This window comes from Brachyhypopomus gauderio, chromosome 16, assembly GCF_052324685.1.
Source record: "Brachyhypopomus gauderio isolate BG-103 chromosome 16, BGAUD_0.2, whole genome shotgun sequence".
NCBI lineage: Eukaryota > Metazoa > Chordata > Actinopteri > Gymnotiformes > Hypopomidae > Brachyhypopomus > Brachyhypopomus gauderio.
The window spans coordinates 1,070,256-1,094,524 of NC_135226.1; the positions used below are offsets into that span (position 1 = coordinate 1,070,256).

The window sequence follows — 24,269 nt, forward strand, 5'->3', positions numbered from 1 at the left end:
CAGCCCCTCAGGGGGAAGCTGTCTGTGAAGTGCCATCTCATTGCATGTAAGTTTTCTTCAGTTAGAGCTCCATAAGCGCAAAATTTACAATTGAGTTTACGCCCCCTCATTTGATTGGCTTATACTGACTAGGTAGTGAAGAAATTAGCATTTTTGTTAGATACATTTTAAAGTTCAGACACTTCTGAACGTTTTGATACCACATATGTGCACGTATGTGAAAAATCCAGGGACTAGTTTGCGCTCAAAGATGTGTGTGATTTTGCACATTATGCAAATTAACTCGAAATCTAAGTGGGCGGAGCTTGATGGTTGTATATTAATAGTCCTATTGAATTTAGTCAAGGAATGTATAGGAACTGGAATTTTGGTTCTAGGACCTACGGTGTGGGAGATATGGACCAAAAGTCAACATGGTCTGCTATAGCAGTGTGTTCACTACGTGTGTGAACCCTAAAAAATCCTAACAATTTCAGTAGGGTTCCCACACTATATGTGTGAACCCTAAAGAAGAAGAAAAACTCGAGCAATTACAATAGGGTTCCCACACTATGTGTGTGAACCCTAAATACAATACAATCGCTGGTGCTTGAACCCCTAATAAATTAGATAAAATAAGAGAAACAGCAATATGCGGCTAGTTTGCTAGCGCAGACATCACGCAGAGCACAAAGCATGTAATGGCCAGAAATGTGTACTGTCTCTTTAAGGGAGCGAGTTGAGCGTGGAATATTGTTGTTTTTTTAGCTTTCTGCCGTAGACCGACTCAGACCACTGCTCTTTATTTTATTTCTGTAAGTAACGCATTCAATGAGCTTTGGACAACTCACCAGTTCATGTATGAACAGTCAAGTAGTGCTGGAGCCCAGGTTTATTTTGGTCAACCAGCAAATAAACGGACTAAGTGGAATACCACCAGCGCGAGTATGAGTCAGTGATTCACCTCTCCTCTGTGTGCTTCATGTTTCACTCGCCTGTTAACTGTCCAAGTTCACTTCTATCTGGGACAGAGTGGATATTTAAGGTTGAACTAACTCCGAAAAGCGCTACAAGCATATAATTTGACTGAATAGATCTGTTTTTATGGATCGGTCACATTGTCACCGATACCCTATCTAAATTTTTTTCCAATATCGAAACCGATACAGATATTAATATCAGAATCGGTCCATCCCGATTCAGCCATGCGCTCCATCTGAAGTGAGGATGCATTCTAAAGGTGTTTAACCCTCACACTCTGCTGTCATTTCCAGGAAGCAGGATGTGTTTGTCCATCCAGAACTACAAGCAGATGAAAGCTTTGCCTTCGTCACACAAGTCCTCCACTATGACAGTTCACACTGGTCTGTTTCAGGTCCTCCACTGTGACTGCTGTGGGCTCAAATCTGATTTGCTACACAATACCTGCACTATTCTTCTGTTCTCCTGGGCCAAACAGCATTGCAAAAGGTGCATGTGTACAAAGTCACCATCAACCCCACCCCAACACACACACACACACACACACACACACACACACACACACACAAAACCATCCCACCCACCCACCCGGATGGAGCAGAGGAGGAATTTTGACCTACACAAAATTTGATGTGTTTTGGTCTGCATTCAAGAGATGCAGTCAGCCATGCTCATGCTTGTACTGAAATCCAGTAACCAGAACAGCAGAACGAGACTTCTGATTCTCTAGTCTGAGGAAAAATGGTGTGTTATCCTCTCAGACAGAGAGAGAAATGATCCGGGATCAGTAACTGACCTTTACACCCTAGTGAGTACAGCCATACATCAGCAAAGGGCATACATCTCAGACCCCACTACCCCAGCCACACACAGACCCCACTACCCCAGCCACACAGACCCTACTACCCCAGCCACACACACCCCACTACCCCCACTACCCCAGCCACACAGTCCCCACTACCCCAGCCACACAGACCCCACTACCCCAGCCACACACAGACCCCACTACCCCAGCCACACACAGACCCCACTACCCCAGCCACACAGACCCCACTACCCCAGCCACACACAGACCCCACTACCCCAGCCACACACAGACCCCACTACCCCAGCCACACACAGACCCCACTACCCCAGCCACACACAGACCCCACTACCCCAGCCACACAGACCCCACTACCCCAGTCACACAGACCCCACTACCCCAGCCACACAGACCCCACTACCCCAGCCACACACAGACCCCACTACCCCAGCCACACAGACCCCACTACCCCAGCCACACAGACCCCACTACCCCAGCCACACAGACCCCACTACCCCAGCCACACAGACCCCACTACCCCAGTCACACAGACCCCATTCCCACAGCCTGCAGGGGAGGGGCAGCCCAGCACCACACTCATGTAAAGATATATAATCCAATATCAAATCAAATAATCCAATGGTTGGTTGTGCAACACCACATTTTACATTTCAATAAAACTATTGTGCCGTTTATTGTAAAAATACAATAAAACTATACAAGAAAGAGGCTTAGCAACCCCTTCTATTCTCAAATGTCTAGCTGGACGTATTCAGAAGTGGAATAACAACCTGTAAACACATTCAGGCTACAGTCTAAAGTACGGTTCCTCGTTATATGGAGTCATGCGAGACCAGTGAACAGAAGCTGGGTGAAGTTGAGCGAGTGACCTGTGGAGTGTCTGGGCCCTCCGGAGCTCAGCTGGGACGCTACAGCAGCTCCAGGAGTCACAGCACCGCAGGCTAAACAGTGGTTACTTTATATAAAATCTTAAATCCAGGGTTCTGCCTTGAGGTTTTGCATAATGACAAAGAAGGATCTCTGTAAAAAGCGATTCTTCCAAGGGCCACATCTCCTCTCCATGCTTCTAATTAAACCCTGTGACCTCTCCTGTAAACACATGCAGGAGATGCGCCCCTCCGCCCCCACCTGCATCACCCTCCGCCCCCACCTGCATCACCCTCCGCCCCCACCTGCATCACCCTCCGCCCCCACCTGCATCACCCTCCGCCCCCACCTGCATCACCCTCCGCCCCCACCTGCATCACCCTCCGCCCCCACCTGCATCACCCTCCGCCCCCACCTGCATCACCCTCCGCCCCCACCTGCATCACCCTCCGCCCCCACCTGCATCACCCTCCGCCCCCACCTCCATCACCCACCGGTTCTGAATCATTCAGGAGTTAACAGTATTAGGAAGGGGATATTCATGAAGGTACTGTGTTGTATTGTGTTGTTTTCAACTCAGACTTTGTGTAAATACACGCACACACGCGCACACACTCTCTAGGTGCTGTAAAATATCAGAGTTTATGGAGAAATATCCTGTGGCTCTACTGAAAAGATCCCACATCAGCCCAGTGAGAGATGAGCATGAGGTGGTGATGTGGTGCTGTACAAGCAGGACTGATGTATAGAGACATTAAAAAGCGAGACATTCCTCTTCCTTTTCATTTATATAATTTAATTGAGAGCTTTCCATTGATTTGTTAGCCCAGGTGTTAATATGGTGCTCAGTGACAGCCAGCAGGGTCAATAGTGGAGGACCGGCTGCTGCCGTCCCACTGAGCTGCTGTCCAGGGTCAATAGAGCCGTCTCTGATGGGCTCTGGAACGCTGACATAGACCACATTTTTGATTAATTCTAGCTCACAACCATGCAATCAACAGCACAGACAGCATATGGTAGAGTTACGCTAGAAGGTGGGGTTGTGCAAAAATGAAGACCATCTAGTTTATTAGCCCGATGCATTAGAAATGCAGTCTGCAGACTTTCGTGTGTGATGGCTCCTCCCAAAGCTCCACAAGGCCCCACTCCTCGCTCGTGTTGGACCCAAAGGCAAGTAACTCCGTTAAACAGGCATGTCACTTCAGTAGGAAGGCAGCAGCGTCTGCCCCTACCCTGATCTCTGACGTCCCACAGACCTGCGCAACACCTCGAGGAGCCTGCCCACACACGCTGGCACCTTGGCCTCTCTTTGTCTGGCTAAGGGTCCCACAGGTACTTCAGATGCATGTTGAGGTCCCATCAATGGAGAGATGTGATTAACTCTAAGCATTCCACGGTTGCGCCTGCTCCCTCACTTTTTGTGGCCGCCTCGTAACACTTCATTCAGACATGTGAGCTTTCAGCCAGAAGACAGCTCAACCCTGAACAATCAAACAGAAAGGAACTGGAGATAAACTCTGGAAAACCCAGGCCCAGGAAAACCTCTACATGCTAAACCTGATTGAGTGCATCATGCGCCTCTCTAGCAGACACTGAAGATAACCGCAGCCTCAGCAATGAAGTTAAACACAAGCCAACACACTCCCATACAAAACCATCCTGATTCAAGAGAGTGACACGGTCTAATCTTAAGGACGGTCTGAGTATGAGCGAGCATGTTCGTGGAGGTCTGAGAGACCAAGCAGGACAGGTGAGAGCTGGGCGTACCTTGAATGCACTGCAGGGAGCCGTCCTCCGCTCTGATGGTGAAGGTCTCGCCAGGGTTGACCTGCACCAGGATAACCTGACAGGAGTAAAGGAGGTCTTTACCAGTCTCTGCATCAGTCCACACATCTCCCATCACTGAACTAATTATCGTTCACAGACAGAGGTGGGTAGGTGGGTCATTAAATGATCAATATTTCTGCAGTAAAGCAAATTTATTTTCATAAATTAAATCTCATTTGGGAGGGTTTCAGCTTTCATACGAGTCATTTCTAAAACCAATCAATGAATTTAAAGTCAGGTTATAAGCTTTTGTTTCCACAACATGGATAAGCGACAGAACTTGTGTCAGGGACTGTATGTGAAGGTGTGTGTGTGTGTGTGTGTGTGTGTGTGTGTGTGTGTATATGTGAAGGTGTGTGTGTGTGTATATGTGAAGGTGTGTGTTTGTATTTATATGTGAAGGTGTGTGTGTGTTCTTATATGTGAAGGTGTGTGTGTGTGTATGTGGGGGAGATTGTGTGTGTGTGAGAGAAGGTGCATATGTGGGGGAGGATGTGTGTGTATGTGTGTATGTGGGGGGGTTGTGTGTGTGTGTGTATGTAGGAGGGTTGTGTGTGTATGTAGGAGGGTTGTGTGTGTGTGTGTGTGTGTGTGTATGTAGTAGGGTTGTGTGTGTGTGTGTGTATGTAGTAGGGTTGTGTGTGTGTGTATGTAGTAGGGTGTGTGTGTGTGTGTGTGTATGGGGGGGGTTGTGTGTGTGTGTGTGTGTGTGGGGGGGTTGTGTGTGTGGGGGGGGTTGTGTGTGTGTGTGTGTGTGTGTGTATGTGGGGGGGTTGTGTGTGTGTGTGTATGTGGGGGGTTGTGTGTGTGTGTATATGTGAAGGTGTGTGTGTGTGTGTGTGTGTGTGTATATGTGAAGGTGAGTGTGTGTTTTTATATGTGAAGGTGTGTGTGTGTGTGTGTGTGGGGGGGGGGGTTGTGTGTGTGGGGGGGGGTTGTGTGTGTGGGGAGGGGGGTTGTGTGTGTGGGGGGAGGGGGGTTGTGTGTGTGGGGGGGGGGGGGGGGTTGTGTGTGTGTGTGTGTGTGTGTGTGTGTGTATGTGGGGGGGTTGTGTGTGTGTGTGTGTGTGTGTGTGTGTGTGTGTGTATGTGGGGGGGTTGTGTGTGTATGTGGGGGGGTTGTGTGTGTGTGTGTATGTGGGGGGGGTTGTGTGTGTGTGTGTGTGTGTGTGTGTGTGTATGTGGGGGGGTTGTGTGTGTATGTGGGGGGGTTGTGTGTGTGTGTGTATGTGGGGGGGGTTGTGTGTGTGTGTGTGTGTGTGTGTGTGTATAAAGGTGCGTAGACCCCCCCCCCCCCCGGTCTACTCATCTTCCTCTCCACTCTCTCACTCTCTATAGAAACAAACACACACACTACACACTGCTAAACCCCTCAGGAGAGTGCATGCCCATTAATATGCTTAGAGCAAGCACATACGCATGATGCAGGTGTACATGCACACCTGTGTACAAACACTCAACCTATTACACACAACAGGTGTGTCTGCTGCAGTATCTAGTAGATGACTTTTCTAAACATGCACACATGCGTACACATACATGTGTGCGTGTGTGTGCATGTTCATTTCAAACCCTCTGTATTTCTGTTGACAACAGGGTATAAGGTCTGAGTATTCAGTATGCTGCATGTAGTCCTAAAAAAACAGGCAAAATCACCTCGTTGGAGAGAAATGATGAGTTAATACAGTTGGACCATAGTGAAATACAGAGCCCAACAGAAACACCAGACAGCTTCACCTCAGACCAACAAGCATGACAGCTGGGCCAGTGTTCTAATAATGACTTCCTTAAATGTTCATACAATCTTTTCCATATATAACAATGTCCACCTAAGAGTCAAAAGAAAGCAGAGATCTATGTCCATGGGCAGGTTCAGGACTTAAAGTAGATGTTTCTCTCACACACAGAGATATGCTGGATGTTGGAGTTCTCGCCCTCCACGTATGCGCACATGTGTACACACGAAGATCACCACATGATAATGCAGAGAACCCCCCTTGCTAGCATGTGCACAGAGACCTTAACACCCCCTTCATGCGACCGACATCCACCTACCTGCTGTGCTCCGTCCCCGTTCACCATGGCCATCATGGGCACCTCTCTACTCAGCAATGGTGTTGACAGCTCCAATGGGATCTGATCGGTCATCATCATTGTGACGTACATTCATGGAGGACGTCCTGGACTGCCCTTCAGAGAGAGACACAGGTGCAGTGTGTGCATGTGTGTTTCAGGACAGCTCAACTTTACAGCTATAATGGTGCATTTAATCCAGAAAACCTCAAAAGAATCATCAAAGAGGGTTGCTAGGGCAGCAATAGGCCAGGCATTGGAGACCCCCAAACGAGGCACGAGCACACTCTCTACAACACACCTGATCCAAGAGGTCAAGAACACAAGCTTGGAAGTTCTGCTATGATGATTCATTTTCATCCCCGATTAACTCCAAGTCTTACCAGGAAGCTTTTTATTGCACATGTATGCACTCACACACGCACGCATGCACACGCACCCAAACATCACAGGAAATGACTCTTGGAAAAGAAGTGTGGTATGACAGACATGTGATGGGAGCAGGTGTGGGGCAGCGGCTGGACTCCCCACGCTGGGCGGCGCCAAATCTCCCACACCCCACAGCATCGTGAGAGTCAACATACCACCATATGTCCAAGACGACAACAACAACAACAACAACAACACGACGAGGCCCAGACACTCCCGCCCTGGCCATAAGATCCCAGGCCTCCCAGAAACATGCTCCCAACTGGAGAAGGAAGGAGAGGGCACGTCTCTACAGGAAAATTAAGAATGATGAACAAATGTACGTATTGTATGATGTGACTGTTTTGGTCCTGTTAGTAATATTATTAACATGAATCTTCATTTGCAGGTTATACATTTGTAGGGTGGCCATATGTCCTCTTTCTCCTGGATCTCTTTTTTGGACCTAAAAATATAACAGGCTGGGATTTCTAAAATGTCTAAAACATCTGGAATCAGAGTTCCTTTAATGTTGACATTTGTGTTCTGCGGTCGTCACACACTGCAGATGTTTCTGGTTTGCTCTGGCCATTCTCACTTTCTTACATGCTGCAACTGGCCGATCATGTACGTGACCACCACACAACCATTGGTCAAAGGGCTTCTTAGGGAGTGTGTGTAGGTCTATCACCGCAGTGAATGGCCAAATAGGACACAAGTTTGCCGTCAAAGCCAAATGTATTTATATAGCGGTTTTTTACAACACGTCACAAAGCAGCTTTACAATCATATGGATCCCTAATGAGCAAGCCAGGGGCGACAGGAAAAAACTCCATTTGATGGTGGGGATTAGGAAGAAACCTCGGGAGGACCAAGACTCAAAAGGGAACCCATCCTCCATTGGGTGGCACAGCTAGAAGTAGTCCATAATTACAGTTTTATTTTTGGCCAAGGAGTCACAGTCTCTCCGCTGTGGATGTTGGGCCTCAGGTAGGAAGCAGCATCGGGGCGTCCGCTGGCTAGCCAGATCAGATCTATATGAACTCTTGTATAGTGCCTTATCAAGGCCTAGAAATGCCCCGGCACAGAGGAAATGGTGATGCTCTGATGATCAGGTGATGTTCTGATGGAAGGACCCGTTTTTAGTGATGTTTTCTCTCTCTATTTGACATAAATCTGTCTCAAGAGTTTGTATGGAAATCTGTATTAGACTAAATTCTGACATTATAAAAGTCTATAGCATTTTATTGTTATATTGTTTGAAATGTTATGATAAACCATCCTGTCAGAAGAATATAAATGTCCCCAGACCTGAGAACACCCTGCCAGTAGGCCTTTCGCGATAATTACATTATCGACTTATCTTACGTTAATTTTTTAACCGCGATCATTTTCGCTGATGTCGATAATTGGCCATTGGGTTTCCGCGCAGATTTGTTTACATGAGAATAAACCGCAACTACGTGAGATTTCAGAAGGAAATGAGTGCAGTACATGTAGAGCGCATGCGTCAATAACAGTGCCTCCCAGGGTATCTGCACATTTTAAAATCTCAAATTCAATGACTTTTAAGACCTTTTTAATACCTCTCACAAGAAAAAATAATACTATTACCGGGGATGCAGGTGTGTTCCACATCGTTGACGGGGGGGGGGGGGGGGGACGAACGAGAATTGTTGACGGGGGGGGGGGGGGGGGGGGGGGGGGGTTGGCGAACGAAAATTGTTGACGTTGTTGAGGCCGTATACTCCAACGCTAGGAATCTAGCACTAGGACCCTGGAGCGGTTATTTTCTGCATTAGCGCTAGATTCGGCAAAGTTCACATCGCGCCAGAACAACTGAACAACACACACTTATAATAATTTAATGCCTCCCCTCATAAAATTCCAGACATTTTAAGACATTTTTACGCCTTGAATATGGAAAATTAAATTTAAGACATTTTAAGACTTTTTAAGGACCCGCGGGTACCCTGGTGCCTCCACACACACAAGTGGAGATGTGTTAGCTCGCGAACGTATTTGAGGCTAATAGGACTCGAAATTATTCGAAATAATTAGCTTTTTATCACATTATTTAATGGTTGTTTATTATAGTGACCGTAGCGTGTGATTCCACCCACCTCGCGTGAACCTCCTCTGAGGCGCGGAGCATGCGAAGTAAAAAAATTCGAGAGGTGCACGACCTCGTGACAGCGCGCGAAGCCCTCGCGCACGGGCGGAGTCACCGCGATTACATCATTTTCGCCGCGCGGACCCTCACGTCGCTCGTCACTACATATATGTGGTAAAGATCAAATATGACCCCATACATGAGCTTTACAATACATTACTGCAAACCGGTGTAATTGTATTATGCTACTATATTATTATTGTGGCACATTGTCTTTTAAAGCTCCTTTGGGGAGCCCAGAAGCAAGAAAAAATTCTATAATGGCACTTTAAAATGACAATATTATCGTTTATCGCAATAAATTCTCGCAAAATATATCGTTCTGAAAATGTTGTTATTGTGACAGGCCTACCTGCCAGTCACTGGCTGTAACCATTTGTGTTGGTTTTGGGATCTAGAGACCCTCTCCCTCACACAGACGTCTCGCGAGTACTGCCTAGCTACTGCAGTGTCAACCACAGGGATCCATACCCTACACCACTATACCCTGCCATACCCCATACCCTACACCACACCACTATACCCTGCCATACCCCATACCCTACACCACACCACTATACCCTGCCATACCCCATACCCTACACCACACCACTATACCCTGCCATACCCCATACCCTACACCACACCACTATACCCTGCCATACCCCACACCCTACACCACTATACCCTGCCATACCCCACACCCTACACCACACTACTATACCCTGCCATACCCCACACCCTACACCACACCACTATACCCTGCCATACCCCACACCCTACACCACTATACCCTGCCATACCCCACACCCTACACCACACTACTATACCCTGCCATACCCCACACCCTACACCACACCACTATACCCTACCATACCCCACACCCTACACCACACCACTATACCCTACCATACCCCATACCCTACCCCACACCACTATACAAATCTAGCGACTTTTTGTGGTGTTATTGGAGACTTTTGGAGACTCTGAACACACACGCTCTTCAGTTGCTGTCCTCTGGGGCGGGTGCTGCCGTGAGCCCCGCCCACAACACTCAGTGCAGTCTCACACTCAGAGCAGACCCTCACCGCTCCACGTCCACACTGCAAATGAACTGCGCATGCCCAAAGCTGCCGCTGACACCCCGCCCCGTATTTACAGAGCGGGATGTAAATATAAATGCTTTAGTCTTCAGTGAGACACGAAAAGAAATCACTGCATTTAACTCACATAGTCTCAGTCATTCTTCACTTCATACCTGCTAACTGCTACATTATACTAACAACACAGCAAAAAAATGATTTATACAAAGCATTAAAGTCACGTAGTTCTTTAGAGAAGTGACTGCCTATTTCAAAGGCAACAGATGTGGTTCATTTGTAGTTCTAACATATTTAGGGTGTTTTTTACTCACTTTCTTCTCCCCCAACGTTATTCCTTTACAGCTTCAAAAACATGTATTATGCAAATTAGGTGATGACATCATTTAGCAAATTCTAGGGACTTTTAGGACAACCAATAGCGACTCTCCATACTGAGGATTTGGTAACACTGACTGGAGTACGGCTACAGGTGATGCCACGGGGGTACGGCGACAGGTATTGCCAAATATAGTAAAATCCATAATAGTAAAAATACCAATTAACCAAACTATTAATTAACAATTAAACAATTAATACCAAAAAATTTCCAAAATTGAAGCAATTGAAGGAATGCAGAGTGCGGATTAGTTTACTTCTCACTTTAGACCCGCAGGGACGCTAGCGAACGTTCCAGGAGAAGCGAGTAACTAGTAGGCTACTATGTTTGTGAATGTAGCAAAACGGTGACAGAAGCTACAGCAGCGACTAAAAATAATAGCAACATAATAGCAACAGCTTAGTAGCTTTCACACGGCAAGCCTTTCATGACACGCTCTTCTCTGTCGTCTTCTCTCACGATAATGTTGCGCTGAAAAATATTGACCTGTCTTGTCAATGTATGGAGCCAGATCCGTAAACGCGAGCCGCTTTCGCCATTCCAGATGGCTCAGTCAAAACCATTATGTCTTAATGAACCAATAAATACATCAGCGGAGAAAATGAGTGTAAAAAATACCAGGGTTCACATGTTTTTATTTTCTAACATGGGTAAAGCACAGGGTAGACTAAATGACAAGAGTTTACAACTTCATCTCCAACCTTTTCAGCCCTGGCGCGAATGTTATCCTCACACGTCCCTGGATTCACCGGTTACAACTACAGAGACACTAGAAAAAAATCTTGTTTCTTATTTTATGTCATCGTTAACTACACAGGGTTGACGCAAACTTAATAGGCCTGTCTATCTCCCTATTTTTAACAAGAGCTTGTGGCTAGCTCTGACAGTGTTCAACGCAAGTTGTAGCGAACGGCAGTAACTTTGTTTTACCGCAAAATTTAAAAGGATTGAAACCATTAATCACCCAATTAAATCCACTGGGAAATGTACGATCTGGTAAATGTATTTTAGATTTTCATGCCTGAATTAAAGATAAAAAGGAAACACAAACAATAAAATAATTAAATAAAGTGACAAATTATAAAATAATAGACAACATAATGTAATAAAGTAATGTTTAAAAGTAAAGATGGAGAGTTTCTTAACTAAAAGCAGATCTAAACAGGAAGGTTTTGAGATTATTCTTGAAGCTGTGCAGGGATGAAATGCCTCTGAGCTCTTCAGGAAGAGTTCCAGAGCTTTGGGCCATAGTGGCAAAATCACCCTCGCGAATCTTTAATCGGCTTTTGGGAATCACCAGTAGATTACTGTTTGAAGACGTTAACAACATTACCAAAATAGCCTTCTTCCACCTCAAAAACAGCGCGCCTACGCCCTTCCCTGTCTGACTCTGTGGCCGAGACCCTTGTTCATCCCTTTATTACATCTCAGCTTGACTACTGCAATTCTTTGCTGATTGGGCTGCCTGCCAGTAGCCTTAAGAAGCTGCAATATGTCCAAAATTCTGCAGCAAGAGTTCTCACCCGCTCCAGGAAGTGGGATCACATCACCCCGATCTTAAAAGATCTGCACTGGCTTCCTGTCCTTGACCGGATTAATTTCAAGATTGTATTGTTGGTTTTTAAATCCATTCATGGGTTGGCACCATCTTATCTTTCTGACATCGTGTCCCCCTATGCTCCGTCACATGCACTCCGGTCTGCTGATGCCCACCGGTTGGTTGTGCCGCACGCAAAACTCTGGAAATACGGGGATCGAGCCTTTAGTGTTGTGGCCCCCAAGTTGTGGAACTCTCTCCCTTTATCAATTGTTATTTTTTTTTTATTGTTTTTAAATTGATCTTCTGTTTGTCTCTTATTTTTATTCTGTAAGCGCCTTGGGTGGCTTGAAAGGCATCTTTAATAAAATTTTATTATTATTATTATTATTATTATAATAGTTACTGTGCTCATTTCCGTTTTAAAGCCTTTTTATTTATTTTTATAAACAAACAAATGAATATTATTGAATGAGTATTTTGTTTCACAAATGTCAAATAAATAAAAGGTGTAGTCCCTACCACATTAAAACAGAAAAATAAATAATTGCACATTAATATAAATTAACATAAATAATAGTAGTGCACTCTGGAATACACATTTAGAAGTCAAAAAAAGCTAGTGCAAAAAGTGTATTTTAAGTATACTTTGAACAACTTTAAGTAACTAAAACTTCAGTATTAGAGTAGAGTTCAGTATTCATAGATGATTGATCCGTTGTAGTACGATCACTCTTTTCTCCCTGTATGCTGTCGCACTTATGGCTCTTAAACCAAGAATATGACAAACATTTGCTAGGATACCATAATCGGACACAATGTTGTATGCTATAATACTAGAAATGGGAATAATCACCAACCTCTTTGTGTTTTGTACAAATCTGCGTGCTTTCAGGTGTTTGGCCAGATTCGTTGTGTTAAGCTAGGTTTATACTTTCGCGAGTGAACGTAGCATGCGCGTCTGCACACCTCGCGCGACCCTGCTCAAACGGTGGAGGCGTTTATACTTCCCGTGTCTCACATTCTTTGCAGTGTTGTCCGAAACCATATGTGGTAGTATAAAGAAACACCCCTCAAAAACAGGGGAAGGAACATTTACCTGACCAATTTTAATGTTGCTTTGTGTTTCAGGTTTGAAATGTGCTGGAATTTAGGTTAAAGTGCTTGAAAATGCTTGAAACAAATAGCTGTCTGACTGAACAGTTCTCTTGTATTACATTAACAAATACGAGCCTCTTGTAATTCCAGGACGGAACATGAGAACATGAAGACGTTAAGATTGGGCGTTTTGAAAATAAACAACCATTAAATAATGTGATAAAAAAAGTTAATAATTTCGAGTATATGTATAAATATTTAACTTAATTAAGTTTAACGTGCTGGGAAATATTGAAATGGACCTTGAAAGTGACGTACAAGTGTTTGAATTTCACCTTGTAAAGGTGTATGAACCCTGCAAACACGACTTTGTTCACTGCGCTGCGGCACACCGCGCGCTAAATTAAAAAATTCGAGAGGTGCACGACCATTCGTTGAAATGTTCCGAAAAGCACCACTTGCAAACTGGCTTGTTCATGTCCTTCGGTTTTCCATCTGTATCTGCTTCGAATCCAAAGTATTTCCACACAGCACTTCTGCTGCTTTCCTTGTTTAATTAAGACGAGCTGCGAACACACTGCGTTTGTTTTAGCTGCCATTTTAGCATTACAAACTGTTCTGTGCATTACGAAAGCTTGGGTGGGTCAAACGAAAGCGCATTTTATGTAAAAATAATCGATTGGCTCCTTTGGTTGGTACAGCTTTAAAGCACCATTTGCAGACCAGTTTTGATGTGACAGTCTGAAATGTAAGCAAAATAATTCAATATTTCGCTTTGTGCGTGTATTTTTTAAACAAGCTGAGGACGGTTCGCAATATTGCTTGTATTAGCAGCCATCCTACACGTTTTCTTCTTATTCTGCAGAGAGTAGGCAAGCGCTGCACTGCTGTACGCACACACTGCCCCCATGTGGCACTCTTTGGAAATACTGCTCTTTTAAAAAATAAATAAATAAAATAAATAAAAAAAAACACGCACTCAGCCCTATAGCAACGATACTAAGCAAATTGGATATTGTACCGTTATTAATGACGAAGTATCGTGATACTACTCTAGTATCGGTATACCGTGCAACACTATATATCGGCAGGCACGATCCATACTCCCGATCCAGTTTTTTTTTTTTTCAAGTCTGATCCGGGTTTTCCAGTGCACCCATTTAGATAATCCATTCCAGTTTTTGCTGTGCTTTCGCCTGTGAGAGTAAAATCCGGTCCGCATTTTCCAGCACACCTTCAGCACACGAGCATAGCATCTCCCCAATTTAGCTCCGCGGCATCGTCTTAACCATTAAGACGGCCATGTAAATTTGAAGTTATCGGTAAAAATGTCAGTTGTGTGGGATTATTTTACCTTAAAGGATGACAAAGACGAAGAGGTAGAGTGCAACATATGCCACAGCAAAGTCAAGCATTGTGGTAAAGCTATAAGAACTTTTAATACAACCAATCTAATCAAGCATTTATTTAGCGAAATACCACCATAAACAACATGACGAGTTTCTAAAGAAAACCGAAGACAAAAAGAAAGGTCCTACACAACTAACACTGGCAGAAACGTTTGAATTGAAGGGAGTGTATCGATAGGGATGGAACAGCAAAGTGTGGAGTAGAAGGCATTTTGCTTTTAATTAGTTTACGATATATGCACTGATGTTTTTAAGCTTTGGTTTACACTTGTTAAAGAGCACTTATGGATGTTAATGTTAATAGACTATTTGTTAATAGACTATTTTCCACTCAGGTTGTATGTTTTGCTTTTTTAATATAATTTACAATATTATTTGCACTTGTGGCTTTTTAATCCTTGGTTTACTGATGCCATTTCTGTTATTTAATATTTTGTCTATTTTGAGTTTATTAATTGCTAAATAAACAGGTCATTTTCTCCTTACCAACCATTGTGTATTATTTAAACACACCTAATTCAGCTGGCTACTTGTTATCAAGAATAAAACGCTTTTCAACATGAGTTTGACAACAAAGTAAGTTGGCTAAATAACAAAAATTTACATTTACATTTATGGCATTTGGCAGACGCCCTTATCCAGAGCGACTTATATTTTTATCTCATTTTTTATACAAGTGAGCAATTGAGGGTTAAGGGCCTTGCTCAGGGTCACCTCAGTCATGGCCTCAGGTCTGGGAATCGAACCCGGGACCCTCCGGTCACAAGACCAATTCCCTAACCATCAGGCCATGACTGCCCATTGAAATTAAGAAGAAGAAGAAAAGCCTTTTCTTTTAAAGCTCCACAACTGTGGCATAATCTTCCTGCCTTTATTCAGGACTCACACAGTCTCAATGTTTAAAACTCGACTAAAGACTTATCTGTTTAGTTTGGCCTTTGAATCTGTTACATATTTACCACATCACATATCTTTCTTCTCCGAGGTTCACCTGGGCACTGCAGTCGACACTGCAGTCGGAGCCTACAATACCAGTATCATCACTCCGACACGGAATGAAAACCTGGCGTTCATCACAAGACATTTACATTGACAATATCAACACCAAGAACTTTCATTCTGGTTACATTATACTTAGCCTGATTGTGTGATTTGTTTGTGACTTGTGTATTCGTCTGTATAATTTGTTTTTGTGTAATGTGTGTTAACGGGCCGCCCAATGGAGGATGGGTTCCCTTTTGAGTCTTGGTCCTCCCAAGGTTTCTTCCTATTCCCCACCATCTAGGGAGTTCTTTCTTGCCACTGTCGCCTCTGGCTTGCTCATTAGGGATTTGGACCCATAGTATTGTTAACCTTGTAAATCCTGTAAAGCGCTTTGTGACAACATGTGTTGTGTAAAGCACTATACAAATATATTTGATTTGATAAAACTTTTTATACATGCTCGGATAGGCCGGTATCAGTATCGGCCGTTATCGGTATCGGATCGGAAGTGCAAATAAATATCGCTATCGGATCGGAAGTTCAAAAAGCTGGATCGGGACATCCCTAGTGGCGGCATCATGTTTTGGGCTGGAATGTAGAGAGAGCTGGTAGGCCCCTTTATGGTACCTGAAGTTGTGAAAATGACAAAGTATTTAGAGTTTCTGACTGACCAATTTCTTCCATGCTACAAAAAGATAATAATTTGGAACAGTGCAGTTTGAGTTTTTTTTTTTTAAGAATATACTGTTATCATTGACCCTGGACCCATTGATCTGGACCCATACGATTGTAAAGCTGCTTTCTGACAACGTGTGTTGTGAAAAGCACTATATAAATAAATTTGACAATTGACAAAATTAAATGTTTTTTACATTTACAAACTACTGCTGGCCACACACTGAGGCATAACCATACCATACACATAAAGTAATTAATAATATTTCAAGAACTACTAAGCCACACCTTCAAATATGAGACACGCATGGACGCAGACACGCGCTCACACTCTAAAGGCCAGAAAAGCAGAGTGAGAGCATGAGAAAGAGCCAGAATGGAAGCTCAGGCAGACGGGTGGAGGCAGGGCGGAGGAGAAGAGGGGTGGGGGCAGGGCGGAGGAGAAGAGGGGTGGGGGCAGGGCGGAGGAGAAGAGGGGTGGAGGCAGGGCGGAGGAGAAGAGGGGTGGGGGCAGGGCGGAGGAGAAGAGGGGTGGAGGCAGGGCGGAGGAGAAGAGGGGTGGAGGCAGGGCGGAGGAGAAGAGGGGTGGGGGCAGGGCGGAGGAGAAGAGGGGTGGAGGCAGGGCGGAGGAGAAGAGGGGTGGGGGCAGGGCGGAGGAGAAGAGGGGTGGAAGCAGGGCGGAGGAGAAGAGGGGTGGAGGCAGGGCGGAGGAGAAGAGGGGTGGAAGCAGGGCAGAGAGGGAGGAGCTGGGCGACTGCCTGGTAATGGAGGAGTCCCTCCTCTGGAGCACCTGCATGGATGAGATAGCAGCACAGCCTTCTCACCAGGACCGAGCCCCAGACGATGCACAGCCATGAGGAGACCCTCCCAGACGACAGAACAACTGAAACACGGGAACGTGTGTATGCTAGAGCTCTTCACACTGCACTGGACAATGTCCCAACACTGCAGAATGCTTGAGGTTCCTTGCTCTCCTGTCTGGTTAATAAGGTGTCAATTCCAAAAGATAAAAAGCTAAACAGAAAGTCCTTCAAGGACTAAACACAACAATAAAATGCTTGTTCAGTGAGTGGAGAGGAAGGGAGGAAAGGAGAGAGGAGGTAAAGAACTGTAGTAGATGGGAGAGGCCACTTTATTAGATACACCTGTCCAACTACTCATTAACGCAAATTAGTTTAAATGTGGCCAAGACAATTTGCTGCAGTTCAAACTGAGCCGACTTTGAACATAGCATGGTTGTTGGTGTGAGACGGGCTGGTCTGAGTATTTCAGAAACTGCTGATCTACTGAGATTTTCACGCAAAACCTTCTCTAGGGTTTACAGAGAATGGTCCGAAAAAGAGAAAATATCCAGTGAGCAGCAGTTCTGTGGACGCAAATGCCTTGTTGATGCCAGAGGTCAGAGGAGAATAGCTAGATTGGTTCGAGCTGATAGAACAGCAACAGTAACTCAAATAACCAGTCATTACAACCGAGGCATGTAAACGAACATCTCTGAACACACAACACGTTGAACCTTGAGGTGGATGGGCTACAGCAGCAGAAGACACACCGGGTGTCACTCCTGTCAGCTAAGAACAGGAAACTGAAGCTATCATTCGCACATGGTCACCAAAATTGGACAATAGAAGATTGGAAAAACGTTGCTTGTTCTGATGAGTTTCGATTTCTGCTGTGACATTCGGATGGTAGGATCAGAATTTGGCACAAACAACATGAAAGCTTGTATCAATGGTCCAGGCTGGTGGTGGTGGTACAATGGTGTGGGGGATATTTTCCTGGCACACTTTGGGCCCATTAGTACCAAATGAGCATCGTGTCAATGCCACATCCTACTGGAGTATTGTTGCTGACCATGTCCATCCCTTTATGACCACAGTGTACCATCTTCTGATGGCTACTTCCAGCAAGATAACGCATGTCAAAGTGTGAATAATCTCAGACTGGTTTCTTGAACACAACAATGAGTTCACTGTACTCGAATGGCCTCCACAGTCACCAGATCTCAATCCAATAGAACACCTTTGGGATGTGGTGATCCACGAATTGGGAAATTTCTAGGTGGCAAAGATCAGTGGTTGTCTCTAGCCCCCACACATACACCCTCCCCAACACCAACCGCAACCTGAGGCAGGCACACAAAGGCAGGACCATCACTGGCCACCCACTATGTGAAAGTTTGCCTCGTTCTATTTCGATTTGTTTTTCATTTCATAGTTCTTTCTGCCAGGTCAGCAGAGCATCTGTCTCTCCCACTCCATTAATAATGCTGAACGGAGGAACCCTGCCTTCAGGGGAAGCTTAGCTCACAGTGGACTGATATGTAAACACTGCTCACACTGTATATTATACTTCCTGCTATGATGTCAGTATCTCACAGGTCAGACAGATGATGCTGTCACATGACTGCAGAAAGGAGCCTGTAACTGTCTCTAATACACACCCACAAACACACACACACACGCTCTCTCTCCATTAGTGTGATTCAGCTCCGTGACTCACCTGCCACTGTGAGAAAAATAAAGAAATAAAACATTGGTCATGCACGCCTCAGTTTCCTGTTTCCTGCTGGAGTGGACCAGCTGCAATAGACAATTACACAACACTTACAACACCAGCTGGAGTCAGTTCAGCCCCCAATAAATGCGCACACACACACACACACACACACACACATAAGAGTCCAAATGTTGTGTGTGGAAGACTGGTGCCCAGTCACATCCGGGGTCCTGCTTGCAGGTGTGTGTGTGGGCCAGTGACATGTTTACAGTGTTTATAAACGCAGGACGGACCTGGCCATGCTACGCTTGCAGCAGCAGTCTGCACCTGGACCATGGACCTGCTACTGCAGGGTCATCAGTAAGGGACGCTACACAAAGCCTCCATCTCCCCACCTCCACCTAGGTCACGTCACACATGGCTGCGTGATGTACCCGTATAATGCACTGCTGCAATACAGATTTTGCCATGATGTGGATAATGTGTGTGATTAACTCAAACATACTGGTTGTAAGTTATGGGCCTTGTTATTTATGATCCATGCTGTCTGTTCTACCTGTAGTGTAAATGTCCATTTGCACAATAAAGAAATGTGCTTCACAAGTTACCATTTATTCATTTATTACTTTTAGAAGGTCATAGAAAAACATTTGTTTATTAACTACACCACAAGGACACTATCATGGCACAATATCCTTATTCCCTGGATAGAGGAAAACACAGAGGTAGAAATTTTTGTCCAAAATAAAACAAGCAGGACAAACTGGTAAAACTCCATATGATCCAGCTGAGAGGTGCAACGGTATTTGTACCGAACCATCACAGTATGGTGCTCACAATTTGGTGCACGCAGTCGCACAGATACACGGTACCTGCATCCTGTAGGGACGTGAAGACCAGTGAATGTAATACGGAACTGAAGTTCACAGGTGAGTTGCACGAGGAAGCCACACATTGCAGTAGGCCATTTCCAAAATAATGTAAGATATGCTTAGTACTGAATACTGCATACTGGTCCTTGTATTAGTATACAGTAGGGGTGTGACGAGACACTCAGTTCACGAGACGAGACACGAGATTGGGTTCACGAGATCCGAGACGATATTTTAATTAACACTAAAATTACAAATTATATGACTGGACAACAGACTTTTATTTAACTTTAAACATGCATTTTGAAATGTTTTATTATAACTCTTAACATGCATTATGTAAGAGACTGAAAAGACCCGTAATGCAGTTTGTCGTTAAGCGCGACCCTAGATTTAGATACGCTTTGATCATAAATACAGTATAAAAAAAAACTAACAATGTTCTCGTGCATACAGCGTGAGAAAGAGTGATCGCGTTGCTGAGATGGGCTTATCGTACTCAACACTTCACAACACCCCACAGTTCCTCCGCGCACCGTGCGAAATAAAATAAAAAAGTCGGTCGTAACTCCGGTCCGTCGTTAACGAGACCCGTCGTTAAGCGGGGACTCACAGTATTATGTACAAAACAAAAAGTTCTTCTCTGTCAATACAGAGTGCAAATAGTGCAAACAGAGCCTGAACAAGTATGTCACTGAATTTGCTGCAACTACACTGCCATGTTCATTTTTAAGAATATTAACATCCCCACACTGCTCCCGATATCCTTTGCTGTCTCAACTTGCCAAAGCGTCTTTCTGTCCCTGCTACCTCTGTTCAAGTGAGATACACTACTGTTCAAAAGTTTGGGGTCACTTAGAAATGTTCTTATTTTTGAAAGAAAAGCTGTTTTTTTTTTCAATTTAGCTAACATTAAATGCATCAAAAATACGCTCTATACATTATTAATGTGGTAAATGACTATTCTAGCTGTAAACATCTGGTTTTTAATGCAATATCTACATAGATGTATAGAGACCCATTTGCAACAACCATCACTCCAGTGTTCTAATGGTACATTGTGTTTGCCAACTCTGTAAGGAGGCTATTGGATATTTAGAAAACCCTTGAAAACCCTTGTGCAAGTAGGTTAGCACAGCTGAAAACAGTTTTGCTGATTAGAGAAGCTATAAAACTGACCTTCCTTTGAGCTAGTTGAGAATCTGGAGCATTACAATTGTTGGTTCGATTAAACTCACAAAATGGCCAGAAAAAAACAACTTTCAATTGAAACTCGACAGTCTATTCTTGTTCTGAGGAATGAAGTCTATTCCATGCGAGACATTGCCAAGAAACTGAAGATTTCCTACAATGGTGTGTACTACTCCCTTCAGAGGAGAGCACAGACAGGCTCTAACCAGAGTAGAAGGAGAAGTGGAAGGCCCCGCTGCACAACTGAGCAAGAAGATAATACATTAGAGTCTCCAGTTTGAGAAATCGACACCTCACAGGTCCTCAACTGGCAGCTTCATTAAATAGTACCCGCAAAACGCCACTGTCAACGTCTACAGTGAAGAGGCGACTCAGGGATGCTGGCCTTCAGGGCAGAGTGGCAAAGAAAAAGCCATATCTGGCTAATAAAAGAAAAAGATTAATATGGGCAAAAGAACACAGACATTGGACAGAGGAAGATTGGAAAAAAGTGTTATGGACAGATGAATCAAAGTTTGAGGTGTTTGGATCACACAGACGAACATTTGTGAGACGCAGAACAACTGAAAAGATGCTGGAAGAGTGCCTGACACCATCTGTCAAACATGGTGGAGGTAATGTGATGGTCTGGGGTTGCTTTGGTGCTGGTAAAGTGGGAGATTTGAACAAGGTAAAAGGGATTTTGAATAAGGAAGGCTATCACTCCATGCCATACCCTGTGGACAGCGCTTGATTGGAGCCAATTTTATCCTGCAACAGGACAATGACCCAAAGCACACCTCCAAATTATGCACAAACTATTTAAAGAAGAAGCAGGCAGCTGGTGTTTTATCGGTAATGGAGTGGCCAGCGCAGTCACCAGATCTCAACCCCATTGAGCTGTTGTGGGAGCAGCTTAACCGTATGGTACGAAAAAAGTGCCCATTAACCCAATCAATGTTTGTATATGGTCAGTGTCTTATCAGTCACTCTCTTGCCATTTATCATTTCCACCAGGTTCCCAAAATGCTGCCAAACTAACGATGTGAAAGTGGCGGGGGCATCTTCAACAGTAATACCTGTATTTTCACACCTCATTCTGGCTGCTTGCTGGATCACAAATCTTGCGAGACAGATTTTTAACACCACGAGAAATCTCACGGAGTTACGTCTCGCGAGATCTCGTCACACACCTAGTATACAGTGTCCAGTATACGACAAAAGCAAACCACACTATATAGCCACATGAATGTATAACGTTCTGCCTATTTATCTTCCAACACCAGAGATTAGTGCTTCTCTTAAAGTTCCAAAATATCCAACTGTTCAGTTTTGAAAATAATTGAGGAGACAAGGTGGAGGGGAAACACTGAAACGCCTTTCAGAACAGCCACAGTTACAGCTTTCTCTTTGGAATAGAAGTTTAATGCAAAACACCTACTAGCAGTGTTGTATAAAGTATTAGAGACACATTTTTGAGTAAAAGTACAAGTACTCTAAAAAATTTACTTGAGTAGAAGTTGAAGTGTTCTTTAAAAACTTTACTTAAGTAGAAGTACAGAAGTATTCAGCATTTTTTGTACTTAAGTATTGCAAGTAGTTTATTCAAAAATGTATTACTCAAGTACTGAAAGTAAAAAGTATAAGTATTGATTATCAATTGTTTTTATATATCACAAATCAAAGATGTCAAAGATCAAAAATACAAGTGTTCTGTATGTACAAACATGTAGCAACTTAAAAAACTGGGCTTAACACTTTGTACACAAAAAACAGATAACCTAGGTCCCGCTACGTCGTAGGTTTGACATAGAAGTACAAGTTTGCCTTAATTTAGCTGAGAAAACAAGGTGCATTTTGGACGTAAAATCCGTCTGTCGGATTCTAAGGGTGAGCCTACTGCCCTGCGTTTACCCTCAATAAATGCCCTTACCCTATAAAAACATTACACTATAAAATGGGCACATGATTAGTCAGCATGAAGAGAGACACGGCTTACTGTTGCTAAAAACACAACTCGGCGTGACATCGTCTTTATGATTGCCAGCTAATGTTAAGTGAATACTGCAGCACGTCATGGTTAGTTAGCTAAGATATCTAACCTAACTAGCGCTTATTGACAGCTAAAGCTGGTGTGTCTTCTGTGCGTTATATTTATAACTTACATTGATGTGTTTCATTGAAACAACTTCTTGGTAGTTTCAATCGAAACAATCAATATTTCAATCAAAATATCAGATTGTTATTCAGTTTGAAAAGAAACGAGGAGAGAACTTAGAACTTTTTAGAACAGCTACAGTTATAGCTTTCATTTAGGAACAGTTAATGTGAGCACAAAACACATACTTGGACAGCCAAGAACAGCCTACCACACATTTATATTAGTAGCCTACAAATTAACCAATATTAACGTTTACAGTATTTTGCGATCAAATCATTATTATCCAAAACTGACAATCAGAGTTAATGGGTCCATTTTGCCATCCAGCCTGCAAACACTTACAAACTCTGAACAAGATGAATTAGGGTGACCAGACGTCCTCTTTTTCCCGGACATGTCCTACTTTTGAGACCTAAAAAAAATGTCTGGGGGGAATTCTATGATATTGGTGATTTTCAGTGGTGAATAAAAACACTATATCAAAAAAGGCTTCTACCATATAATCAGCACATATCAAAGTACACTGCTCAAAAAAATAAAGGGAACACTCAAATAACACATCCTAGATCTGAATGAATTAAATATTCTCATTGAATACTTTGTTCTGTACAAAGTTGAATGTGCTGACAACAAAATCACACAAAAATCATCAATGGAAATCAAATTTATTAACCAATGGAGGCCTGGATTTGGAGCCACCCACAAAATTAAAGTGGAAAAACACACTACAGGCTGATCCAACTTTGATGTAATGTCCTTAAAACAAGTCAAAATGAGGCTCAGTATTGTGTGTGGCCTCCACGTGCCTGTATAACCTCCCTACAACGCCTGGGCATGCTCCTGATGAGGTGGCAGATGGTCTCCTGAGGGATCTCCTCCCAGACCTGGACTAAAGCATCCGCCAACTCCTGGACAGTCTGTGGTGCAACTAGGGTTGCAACGGTATGAGATTTTCACGGTATGATAACCGTCTCAGAAAATACCGCGGTATCACGGTTATCACGGTATCAGTTTGTTACATATATTATTAAAAGATACACTGCCCCTTAAAGTACAAGGTTTTTTTTGTTCAATGAACAATTTATTGTAGAAACCTGTAACTATTGTATACAAAATGCCTCCTTTAAAAAAATAAGCTGTACACCTGTTTATATAAATACTGCAAAATTTGAGAAACCTAGATCATGGATTTCAGTAGTACAGCCTACAATTATTTAAGTTTAAATTATTTAATATCTGATAAACTGAGCCTGGGTCAGTGTCTGATCAACAA

General features: G+C 43.8%; 1 protein-coding gene across 1 annotated transcript in view; it reads right to left on the bottom strand.

Moving 5' to 3' along the window:
• The window catches only part of fndc3ba (fibronectin type III domain containing 3Ba), a 186,984-nt gene that overhangs the window by 128,283 nt on the left and 34,432 nt on the right, over positions 1–24,269 (bottom strand). The window contains exons 2-3 of the mRNA XM_076975704.1: positions 6,535–6,669; positions 4,421–4,496 (exon numbers count right to left, since the gene is read on the bottom strand). Coding sequence (XP_076831819.1) covers positions 4,421–4,496; positions 6,535–6,645 — 187 coding nt within the window. The 5' untranslated portion in view covers positions 6,646–6,669. The remainder of the gene's footprint in view (positions 1–4,420; positions 4,497–6,534; positions 6,670–24,269) is intronic.